Genomic DNA, 12,003 nt, shown 5'->3' with positions numbered 1-12,003 from the left:
TGTCAGGCTAACCGGTCTATAATTACCCGTTTTCTCTCTCCCTCCTTTTTTAAAAAGTAGTGTTACATTAGCTACCCTCCAGTCCATAAGAACCGATCCAGAGTCAATAGACAGCCGCTCCGGCCAATTGCAGCACGCGCTCACTGACTGACAGCCGGTTCAGCCAATCGCAGCACACATGCTCGCTGATTGACAGCCGCTCCAGCCAATCGCAGCACACACACACACGCTCGCTGACTGACAGCCGCTCCAGCCAATCGCAGCACACGCTCGCTGATTGACAGCCGCTCCAGCCAATCGCAGCACACACACACACACACGCTCACTGACTGACCGCCGCTCCAGCCAATCGCAGCGCACACGCTCGCTGACTGACCGCCGCTCCAGCCAATCACAGCGCACAGGCTCGCTGACTGACAGCCGCTCCAGCCAATGCCGAACCACGGATGTTTCCGGGCCAGAGAGGTCGAACCTGTAATGGGGAGAAGAGGCGAGGACTGGAGGGGCGCAAGGATGGGAATGACCAGCTGTTTGTTTGTTCCTGACTCTCCAGATCCTGGGAATAACCAATCCAGCGGGACACAAGAAATACGTGGCGGCAGCATTCCCCAGCGCCTGCGGCAAGACCAACCTGGCCATGATGAGCCCCACCCTGCCCGGGTGGAAGGTAGAGTGTGTGGGCGATGACATCGCTTGGATGAAGTTCGACAGTGAAGGTACGTGGGGGGGGGGGATTGGTCACCGCGCAACTGTGTCACAGGTCACAGGTCAGGTCGAGCTCATCGAATGGCCGGAACAGTCTTGAGGGGCCGAATGGGCCTCCTCCTGTTCCTGTGTAACTGGCTCGAGGGGCTGAATGGGCCTCCTCCTGTTCCTGTGTAACAGGCTCGAGGGGCTGAATGGGCCTCCTCCTGTTCCTGTGTAACAGGCTCGAGGGGCTGAATGGGCCTCCTCCTGTTCCTGTGTAACAGGCTCGAGGGGCTGAATGGGCCTCCTCCTGTTCCTGTGTAACAGGCTCGAGGGGCTGAATGGGCCTCCTCCTGTTCCTGTGTAACAGGCTCGAGGGGCTGAATGGGCCTCCTCCTGTTCCTGTGTAACAGGCTCGAGGGGCTGAATGGGCCTCCTCCTGTTCCTGTGTAACAGGCTCGAGGGGCTGAATGGGCCTCCTCCTGTTCCTGTGTAACAGGCTCGAGGGGCTGAATGGGCCTCCTCCTGTTCCTGTGTAACAGGCTCGAGGGGCTGAATGGGCCTCCTCCTGTTCCTGTGTAACAAGCTCGAGGGGCTGAATGGGCCTCCTCCTGTTCCTGTGTAACAGGCTCGAGGGGCTGAATGACGCAAACCGGTTTGGTTGTCATAGAATCGGAGAAATTTACAGCACGGAAGGAGGCCATTCGGTCCATCGTGTCCGTGCCGGCCGACCAAGAGCTACCCAGCCTAATCCCACTTTCCCACTCTGGGTCCGTAGCCCTGTGGGTTACGGCACTTCAGGGGCACATCCAAATGTGGTGAGGGTTTCTGCCTCTACCCCCCTTTCAGGCCGTGTGTTCCCCCCCAGACCCCCACCACCCTCTGGGTGAAGACATTTCCCCTCAAATCCCCTCAAAACCTCCTCCCCCCCCCCAATTACTTTCAATCTCTGCGCCCTGGTTGTTGACCCCTCTGCCCAGGGAAACAGGTCCGTCCTATCCACTCTATCCAGGCCCCTCATCGTTTTATACACCTCAATCAGGTCTCCCCTCAGCCTCCTCTGTTCCAAGGAAAACAGACCCCAGCCTATCCAATCTTTCCTCATCGCTAAAATTCTCCAGTCCCGGCAACATCCTGGTAAATCTCCTCTGTACCCTCTCCAGTGCAACATCCTGGTAAATCTCCTCTGTACCCTCTCCAGTGCAATCATATCCTGGTAAATCTCCTCTGTACCCTCTCCAGTGCAACATCCTGGTAAATCTCCTCTGCACCCTCTCCAGTGCAACATCCTGGTAAATCTCCTCTGTACCCTCTCCAGTGCAACATCCTGGTAAATCTCCTCTGTACCCTCTCCAGTGCAACATCCTGGTAAATCTCCTCTGTACCCTCTCCAGTGCAACATCCTGGTAAATCTCCTCTGTACCCTCTCTAGTGCAACATCCTGGTAAATCTCCTCTGTACCCTCTCTAGTGCAACATCCTGGTAAATCTCCTCTGTACCCTCTCCAGTGCAACATCCTGGTAAATCTCCTCTGTACCCTCTCTAGTGCAACATCCTGGTAAATCTCCTCTGTACCCTCTCCAGTGCAACATCCTGGTAAATCTCCTCTGTTCCCTCTCCAGTGCAATCACATCTTTCCTGTAATGTGGTGACCAGACCTGCACGCAGTACTCCAGCTGTGGCCTAACCAGTGTTTTATACAGTTCAAGCATAACCTCCCTGCTCTTGTATTCCATGCCCTGGCCAATAAAGGCAAGTATTCCGTATGCCTTCTTAACCACCTTATCCACCTGGCCTGCTACCTTCAGGGATCTGTGGACCTGCACTCCCAGGTCCCTGTGTTCCTCGAAACTTCTCAGTGTCCGACCATTTAATGTGTGTTCCCTCGCCTTGTTAGCCCCTCCCCAAATGCATTCCCTCACACTTCTCCGGATTAAACTCCATTTGCCACTGCCCTGCCCACCCGACCAGTCCATCGATATCTTCCTGCAGTCCGTGGCTTTCTTCTTCATTATCATTAACGGAGATCAGTGCTGGGGCCCCAGCTATTCACAATATATATATATATATATATATATATATAAATGAATTGGACGAGGGGACCAAATGTAATATTTCCAAGTTTTCTGACGACACAAAACTAGTTGGGATTGTGAGTTGTGAGGAGGATGCAAGGCGATTTAGATCGGTTGAGTGAGTGGGCAAACACATGGCAGATGCAGTGTAACGTGGATACATGTGACATTATCCACTTTGGTCGGAAAAACATGAGGACAAAGTATTATTGAAATGGTGATGGCTTGGGAAGTGTGGATGTACAGAGGGACCTGGGTGTCCTTGTACACCAGTCAGTGAGAGCAAACCTGCCGGTGCAGCAAGCAGTTAGGGAGGCCAATGGTATGTTGGCCTTCATTACGAGAGGGTTCGAGTACAGGAGCAAGGATGTCTTACTCCAGTTATACAGGGCCTTGGTGAGACCACACCTGGAGTACTGTGCGCAGTTTTGGTCTCCTTACCTAAGGAAGGATACACTTGCCACAGAGGGAGTGCAGCGAAGGTTCACCAGACTGATTCCTGGGATGGCAGGACTGCCGTATGAGGAGAGATTGGGTCGACTGGGCCCTGTATTCACTGGAGTTTAGAAGAATGAGAGGGGATCTCATTGAAAGGTATAAAATTCTGACGGGGTTGGACAGACTGGATGTGGGGAGGATGTTTCCCCCGGGGCTGGGAAGTCTAGAACAAGGGGTCACACAGTCTCAGGATACGGGGGAGGAAATTTAGGAGCGAGATGAGGAGAAATGTTCTCACTCCGAGGGAGGTGAACCTGTGGAATTCTCTACCACAGACGGCTGTGGGGGCCAAGTCACTGAATATATTTAAGAGGGAGACGGATAGATTTCTAGACACAAAAGACATCAAGGGGTATGGGGAGAAAGCGGGAATATGGTGTTGAGATAGAGGATCAGCCATGATCGTATTGAATGGTGCAGGCTCGAGGGGCCGAATGGCCTCCTCCTGCTCCTGTGTAACAGGCTCGAGGGGCCGAATGGCCTCCTCCTGTTCCTGTGTAACAGGCTCGAGGGGCCGAATGGCCGACTCCTGCTCCTGTGTAACAGGCTCGAGGGGCCGAATGGCCGACTCCTGCTCCTATTGTCTCTGTTTCTATGTTCCATCCACAGGACCGATTTTAGTGTCGTCCGGAAGCCTGATTCAAAATGGCGGGCGGGCCGGGTTAAAATGGCGGCTCTGAACTGCCGATGTTTCCGACGCGCGTTGACATCTCGACTTCTTTCCCGCAGGCCGCCTGCGAGCCATCAACCCCGAGAACGGGTTCTTCGGTGTGGCCCCCGGAACCTCCATGAAGACCAACCCCAACGCGATGAGGACCATTGCCACGAACACTGTCTTCACCAACGTGGCCAGCACCAGCGAGGGAGGGGTTTACTGGGAGGGTATCGAGGAGCCACTGCCTCCCGGAGTCACCGTCACATCCTGGACCGGCAAGCCATGGAAAGCAGGCAAGATATGTCCCCCTCCTCGGTACTGAGGCAAAGTTTCCTGCGAGCTCCCCAGGGGCAGTACTGAGCGAGCGCCGCACTGTCGGAGGGGCGGTGCTGAGGGAGCCCCGCACTGTCGGAGGGGCAGTGCTGAGGGAGCCCCGCACTGTCGGAGGGGCAGTGCTGAGGGAGCCCCGCACTGTCGGAGGGGCAGTGCTGAGGGAGCCCCGCACTGTCGGAGGGGCAGTGCTGAGGGAGCCCCGCACTGTCGGAGGGGCAGTGCTGAGGGAGCCCCGCACTGTCGGAGGGGCAGTGCTGAGGGAGCCCCGCACTGTCGGAGGGGCAGTGCTGAGGGAGCCCCGCACTGTCGGAGGGGCAGTGCTGAGGGAGCCCCGCACTGTCGGAGGGGCAGTGCTGAGGGAGCCCCGCACTGTCGGAGGGGCAGTGCTGAGGGAGCCCCGCACTGTCGGAGGGGCAGTGCTGAGGGAGCCCCGCACTGTCGGAGGGGCAGTGCTGAGGGAGCGCCGCACTGTTGGAGGGGCAGTGCTGAGGGAGCCCCGCACTGTCGGAGGGGCAGTGCTGAGGGAGCCCCGCACTGTCGGAGGGGCAGTGCTGAGGGAGCCCCGCACTGTCGGAGGCGGGTACTGAGGGAGCCCCGCACTGTCGGAGGGGCAGTGCTGAGGGAGCGCCGCACTGTCGGAAGGGCGGTACTGAGGGAGAGCCGCACTGTCGGAGGGGCAGTACTGAGGGAGCGCCGCACTGTCGGAGGGGCAGTACTGAGGGAGCGCCGCACTGTCGGAGGGGCAGCACCGAGGGAGTGCCGCACCGAGGGAGCGCCGCACTGTCGGAGGGGCAGTACTGAGGGATGCGACGTTAAGTCCAAGGTGCCCATGGGCTGTATTACTGCCCTCTTGCATGAGATGTAAAAGGTCGCACGTATTGGAAGAGAAGATGGGAGCTCTCCCCAGTGTCTGGGGTCTAATATTTATCCCTCAACCAATATCTCTTGAAAAGAAACGCAGAATATCTAAACCAATGATCTAATTACCTGTTCATGGGAGCTTGCTGTGCGTAAATTGGAGACTGCGTTTCCCTGCATTATGCCGGAGACTGCACTTCAAGAAGAAAGGGACTTCATTGGACCTTGAGCAGTTTGGGACAATTTTCTCTCAGCAATATCCCACAACTGACAATGTGGTAAGCAGCCAGGTCATCGTTGGTGCTTTTTCTTCCGTCATGATGTTGGTCAGGGGCTGAATGATGCCCCAGGACATGCAAACCTCCCTCACATGGGGGAAGGGTTCGGGTTTATTCCATTCCATTCCATTCCATTCTATTTCAATGAAGTACTTTTGGAGTGTAGTCACTGTTGTAATGTGGGAAACGCGGCAGCCAATTTGCGCACAGCAAGCTCCCACTGACGGCCTCATTATTATCATCACAGACAGTCCCTCGGAGTCGAGGAAGACTTGCCTCCACTCTAACAGTGAGTCCTCAGGTGACTGAACAGTCCAATACGGGAGCCACAGTCCCTGTCACAGGTGGGACAGACAGTGGTTGAGGGAAGGGGAGGGTGGGACTGGTTTGCCGCACGCTCCTTCCGCTGCCTGCGCTTGCTTTCTGCACGCTCTCGGCGACGAGACTCGAGGTGCTCAGCGCCCTCCCGGATGCACTCCCTCCACTTAGGGCGGACTGGTCTTTGGGCCCAGGGACTCCCAGGTGTCGGTGGGGGATGTTGCACTTTATCAGGGAGGGCTTTGAGGGTGGTCCCTTGTAACGTTTCCTCTGCCCACCTGGGGCTCGCTTGCCGTGAAGGAGTTCCGAGTAGAGCGCTTGCTTTGGGGAGTCTCGTGTCTGGGGGGCCATGCGGACAATGTGGCCCTGCCCAGCGGAGCTGGTCGAGTGTGGTCAGTGCTTCGATGCTGGGGATGTTGGGCCTGGTCGAGGACGCTAACGTTGGTGCGTCTGTCCTCCCGGGGGATTTGCAGGATCTTGCGGAGACAGCGTTGGTGGTATTTCTCCAGCGACTTGAGGTGTCTACTGTACATGGTCCGTGTCTCTGAGCCATACAGGAGGGCGGGTATCACTACAGCCCTGTAGACCGTGAGCTGGGGGTGAGGTACCTACTGTACATGGTCCATGTCTCTGAGCCATACAGGAGGGAGGGTATCACTACAGCCCTGTAGACCGTGAGCTGGGGGTGAGGTACCTACTGTACATGGTCCATGTCTCTGAGCCATACAGGAGGGCGGGTATCAATACAGCCCTGTAGACCATGAGCTCTGTGGTGGATTTGAGGGCCACTGGCCAAAGACCGCCCTAAGTGGAGGAAGTGCATCCGGGAGGGCGCTGAGCACCTCGAGTCTCGTCGCCGAGAGCGTGCAGAAAGCAAGCGCAGGCAGCGGAAGGAGCGTGCGGCAAACCAGTCCCACCCTCCCCTTCCCTCAACCCCTGTCTGTCCCACCTGTGACAGGGACTGTGGTTCCCGTATTGGGCTGTTCAGCCACCGGAGGACTCGCTGGTTTCCTCGATTCCTGGTTTCAGGTGGCGGGCAGACGGGAGGGCTGTGGCTGGCGAGGTGACCAGGGTCAGGGACCTGCTCGATGGCGGAGGGGCGGGCTGGCTGGCGCCGGGCACGCTGGCACGGGGCCGCAAACTGTTCTGACGTCCGCCGCCCGATGCCATCCAGCCCGCCCCGACTCCGTTCGGCGCGTCGAGGAGGCTCGAGCACATGGCGGGAGAGGGGGCGAGCGATCCCGGCCGAACTGACCCCCCCCCCCCCTCCCCCTTCACCCTATCCGGACGGAATTCCTCATCGGCGCCAAAGCCCCGGAACCTCCCTCGGGAGCCGGCGCCTCACGGCTCGAGCCTCCTCGAGGGGGGAAATCCCCTCCGTTGCCTTTCGGTTCCGCGCGGAGGGAGGGGTTTCCTGTACGGGCTGCTCCTGCACACTCTCCACCTCGCCATCCTCGCCTGCCGTCCGGACACGCCCGTGGCGTACCATCTTGCCGTCCGGAGGAGGCGGGGGTCCCCGATGGGGGGGGGGGAGCTCTCTACGCGGGAGTCCCTCCCTCTATTTATCGGGGACTTGGCCTGGAGGGTGGTGCACGGGACAGTCCCGTGCAATCGGTTTTTCAGTCGGTTCACGGGCTCCCGGGCCGCCTGCAATTTCTGCGGTCTGGAGGAGTCCGTGTTCCGCGTGTAGGTTCGGTCTGCGAGGTTGCAGCCCCCTTCTTCCGTTATCTGACCGGGCCGCTCCTCAAATTCTGGCTGCACTTCAGTCCCACGCTCCTGGTCTTCGGGCACCCTGTGCGGAGGGGAGCGGGCAGGTCCGAGGGCCTCCTCGTGGGGCCTGCTCCTGGGCACGGCCAAGGGGGGGGCCATCAGCCGGTCCGGGCCGAGGGGAGTCGTTCAGCCCCGACTGCCTGCCTCTCTCCCGCGGTTACATCCGAGCCAGGGTGTCCCTGGAGATGGAGCACCCGGTGTCCACCGGTACGCTCGCGGCCTTCCGCCAGAGGTGGGCGCCGGAGGGACTGGAGTGCGTCATCACACCCCGCCCCCCCGGCAACCACATTCTAAATTGATTTTAGTTTACGGTCCAAAGTTTGTTTGTGGCCTCTTCCTCTGCCTGGTTTCGAGGAAATTGGTGTATTACAGTTCTGTGATTCTGTAATAACTTTTCTCTCTCTTCTCCCCCCCCCCTCTCCCCCCCTCTCCCCCTCCCATTCGATCGGCAGGTGACAAGGACCCGTGTGCCCATCCCAACTCCCGGTTCTGTGCACCAGCAAGCCAGTGCCCCATCATGGACAAGGACTGGGAGTCTCCCGAGGGGGTCCCGATCGACGCCATTATATTCGGAGGAAGGAGGCCCGAAGGTGAGGGGCTCCCACGCGCTTCGCGGAACCGCTTTCCCTCCCCTCCCCCAAGTCCGCGGCTGTACACGCGTCGCCCCTGGGGCAGGCCGGCCTTCATCCTGCGGTTGTCCGCGGGAGTGTGGGCTCCTTGATGCCCGTTTTATGGGGCCTCTCCCGAGAAACAGAGGTCTCGGCCCCGCTCCCCTTGGGTTGTGTGCGGGCGGGAGGTGTGGGGGGCGGGGGGGAGGGGGAATTGATGGGGTCTAGGCTCCCAATGTGCCGTGTCTCGCAGAAAGTGTGGATGGGGGCCTAGGCTTCAGGCCTGCTCTTCCCCCAGACTGAGGGTGTGTGGATGGGGGCCTAGGCCTCAGGCCTGCTCTTCCCCCAGGCTGAGGGTATGCGGATGGGGCCTAGGCTTCAGGCCTGCTCTTCCCCCAGACTGAGGGTGTGTGGATGGGGGCCTAGGCTTCAGGCCTGCTCTTCCCCCAGACTGAGGGTGTGCGGTTGGGGCCTAGGCTTCAGGCCTGCTCTTCCCCCCAGGCTGAGGGTTTGTGGATGGGGGCCTAGGCTTCAGGCCTGCTCTTCCCCCAGGCTGAGGGTATGTGGATGGGGCCTAGGCTTCAGGCCTGCTCTTCCCCCAGGCTGAGGGTATGTGGATGGGGCCTAGGCTTCAGGCCTGCTCTTCCCCCAGCCTGAGTGTGTGCGGTTGGGGCCTAGGCCTCAGGCCTGCTCTTCCCCTCCAGGCTGAGGGTGTGCGGTTGGGGCCTAGGCCTCAGGCCTGCTCTTCCCCCAGGCTGAGGGTATGTGGATGGGGCCTAGGCTTCAGGCCTGCTCTTCCCCCAGGCTGAGGGTGTGCGGTTGGGGCCTAGGCTTCAGGCCTGCTCTCCCCCCCAGGCTGAGTGTGTGCGGTTGGGGCCTAGGCTTCAGGCCTGCTCTTCCCCTCCAGGCTGAGGGTGTGCGGTTGGGGCCTAGGCCTCAGGCCTGCTCGGCTCGGGTTGTCCGGAAGTAGATGCCACAATCGGGGGAGGAAGGGTGGCCTCTATTTCAAACTTCCCCCCTCCTCCCCCAGCACCGAGGCGCAGGCGGGCCCGAAATCTCTTCCTGGACCAGCGTTGCGCTGCCTTCCTGGAATGGCGGGGGGGGGGGGATGGGTGAGGGGTGAGTGGCAGGGCAGCCAGGCACATTATTCCGCTGAGGCCTGAGGCCCAATCTGGGGCCTACTCCGAGTCACTGTTGTAGTGCAGGCAGGGTGGAGGTGCCTGGGTCTTTGAGGGCCAGGTAGCCAGGGATTGGTGGGGCGGATGGGGGAAGAGGGGGAGCGGAGTGGCCATTGGGGACCACACGGCGGCGGTTGTTTACTGTTCCCGTGATGCCAGGGAGCAGGAGTTCCAACCTCGCCCCGGGGCCAGCGGGAGTCTTTGAACGCTGGTTTCCGTTTAAAAACAAGACCCAACTGTTTCACCGATGTCCCCTTTTTGAAGGTAACACAAGGAACAGGAGCAGGAGTCGGCCATTCGGCCCCTCGAGCCTGCTCCGCCATTTAATACGACCATGGGCTGATCCGATCATGGGCTCAGCTCCACTTCCCCGCCCGCTCCCCATAACCCTTCACTCCCTTATCGCTCAAAAATCTGTCTATCTCCACCTTAAATATATTCAATGACCCAGCCTCCACAGCTCTCTGGGGCAGAGAGTTCCACAGATTTACAACCCTCTGAGAGAAGAAATTCCTCCTCATCCCAGTTTTAAATGGGCGGCCCCTTATTCTAAGACCATGCCCCTAGTTCTAGTCTCCCCCATCAGTGGAAACATCCTCTCTGCATCCACCTTGTCGAGCCCCCTCGTAATCTGATACGTTTCGATAAGATCACCTCTCATTCTTCTGAACTCCAATGAGTAGAGGCCCAACCTCCTCAACCTTTCCTCCTAAGTCAACCCCCTCATCCCCGGAATCAACCGAGTGAACCTTCTCTGAACTGCCTCCAAAGCAAGTGTATCCTTCCTTTAAATACGGAGACCAGAACTGCACACGTCCTTGACGTGGTCTGGGCCTACACGTGACTCCAGTCCCCGCCCACACAGCCCCCGAACCTGGCCGACTCTTTAACTGAGGGGGGTGACTCGGTCTGGCCCCCCTCCCCCCCCAGTCCGAACACGCGACGGGTTTCGTGGTACTGACTGCAGCTTTTGTTTCTCCCCGCCCCCTCCCCCAGGCGTTCCTCTTGTTTACGAGTCGTTTAATTGGCGTCACGGGGTGTTTATCGGGTCAGCGATGAGATCGGAGTCGACGGCAGCTGCCGAACACAAAGGTGCGTGTCCTGCCGACCTTCGCGGTTTTGTTCCGGCGTCTGGGCGCGCGGAGCGCCAAACAGACCCGCGGGTCGCTCCCCGCGCGGGTTGTTTCTGGAATCTTGCTGTGCGCACGCCGCTGTGTCTCCGATAGCGGAGCCGCGACCGTCAAATGTTCCCCGGGGCGTCCGCGACTGATTACTCGCCCTCGCTCGCGCGCTCTCTCTCTCTCTCTCTATCTCTCTCTCGCTCGCGCTCTCTCTCTCTCTCTCTCTATCTCTCTCTCGCTCGCGCTCTCTCTATCTCTCTCTCGCTCGCGCTCGCTCTCTCTCTCTCTCTCTCTCACCCACGCTCGCTCTCTCTCTCTCTCTCTCACACCCACGCTCGCTCTCTCTCTCTCTCTCTCTCTCTCTCTATCTCTCTCTCGCTCACGCTCTCTCTCTCTCTCTCTCTCACCCACGCTCACTCTCTCTCTCTCTCTCACCCACGCTCGCTCTCTCTCTCTCTCTCTCTCTCTCTCTCACCCACGCTCGCTCTCTCTCTCACCCACGCTCGCTCTCTCTCTCTCTCTCTCTCTCTCTCACCCACGCTCGCTCTCTCTCTCTCTCTCTCTCACCCACGCTCGCTCTCTCTCTCTCTCTCTCACACCCACGCTCTCTCTCTCTCTCTCTCTCTCACCCACGCTCGCTCTCTCTCTCTCTCTCTCTCACCCACGCTCGCTCTCTCTCTCTCTCTCTCACACCCACGCTCTCTCTCTCTCTCTCTCTCTCACCCACGCTCGCTCTCTCTCTCTCTCTCTCTCACCCACGCTCGCTCTCTCTCTCTCTCTCTCTCACCCACGCTCGCTCTCTCTCTCTCTCTCTCACCCACGCTCGCTCTCTCTCTCTCTCTCTCACCCACGCTCGCTCTCTCTCTCTCTCTCTCTCTCTACACCCACACTCGCGCTCTCTCTCTCTCTCTCTCTCACCCACGCTCACTCTCTCTCTCGCTCTCGCTCTCGCTCTCGCTCTCTCTCTCTCACCCACGCTCGCTCTCTCTCTCTTTCTCTCTCTCTCACCCACGCTCGCTCTCTCTCTCTCTCTCTCTCTCTCTCTCGCTCACGCTCTCTTCTCTCTCGCTCTCTCTCTCGCGCTCTCTCTCTCTCGCTCTCGCTCGCGCTCTCTCGCTCTCTCTTCTCTTCTCTCTCTCTCTCTCCCTCGCTCGCTCTCTCTCTCTCTCTCGCTCTCTCTCTCTCTCGCGCTCGCTCTCTCTCTCTCGCGCTCTCTCTCTCTCTCTCACCCACGCTCGCTCTCTCTCTCTCGCTCTCTCTCTCTCTCTCCGCTCTCTCTCTCTCTCTCTCTCGCGCTCTCTCTCTCTCTCTCGCGCTCGCTCTCTCTCTCTCGCTCTCTCTCTCTCTCACCCCGCTCTCTCTCTCTCTCTCTCTCGTCTCTCTCTCTCTCTCTCTCGCTCTCTCTCTCTCTCTCTCTCTCTCTCACCCCGCTCTCTCTCTCTCTCTCTCTCTCTCCACCCTCGCTCTCTCTCTCTCTCTCTCGCTCTCTCTCTCTCTCGCGCTCGCTCTCTCTCTCTCGCTCTCTCTCTCTCTCTCACCCACGCTCGCTCTCTCTCTCTCTCGCTCTCTCTCTCTCTCTCGCTCTCTCTCTCTCTCTCGCTCTCTCTCTCTCTCGCTCTCTCTC

At 59.1% G+C, this 12,003-nt stretch overlaps 1 protein-coding gene across 1 annotated transcript; it reads left to right on the top strand.

Moving 5' to 3' along the window:
- Positions 1-534: 534 nt before the first annotated feature.
- On the top strand, positions 535-10,350 carry LOC139250272 (phosphoenolpyruvate carboxykinase [GTP], mitochondrial-like; the record flags this gene model as incomplete). The annotated part of the gene is made up of 4 exons (XM_070872769.1): positions 535-716; positions 3,990-4,208; positions 7,925-8,062; positions 10,255-10,350. Coding segments are annotated over exons 1-4 (532 nt in total), but the record flags the coding sequence as incomplete, so codon positions are not given.
- Between the last annotated feature and the right edge of the window lie 1,653 nt (positions 10,351-12,003).

The sequence above is a fragment of the Pristiophorus japonicus genome, unplaced genomic scaffold (genome assembly GCF_044704955.1).
Source record: "Pristiophorus japonicus isolate sPriJap1 unplaced genomic scaffold, sPriJap1.hap1 HAP1_SCAFFOLD_3612, whole genome shotgun sequence".
Lineage (NCBI taxonomy): Eukaryota > Metazoa > Chordata > Chondrichthyes > Pristiophoridae > Pristiophorus > Pristiophorus japonicus.
The sequence above is the reverse complement of the archived record's forward strand: the minus strand, read 5'-3'. Positions and strand labels throughout refer to the sequence as shown.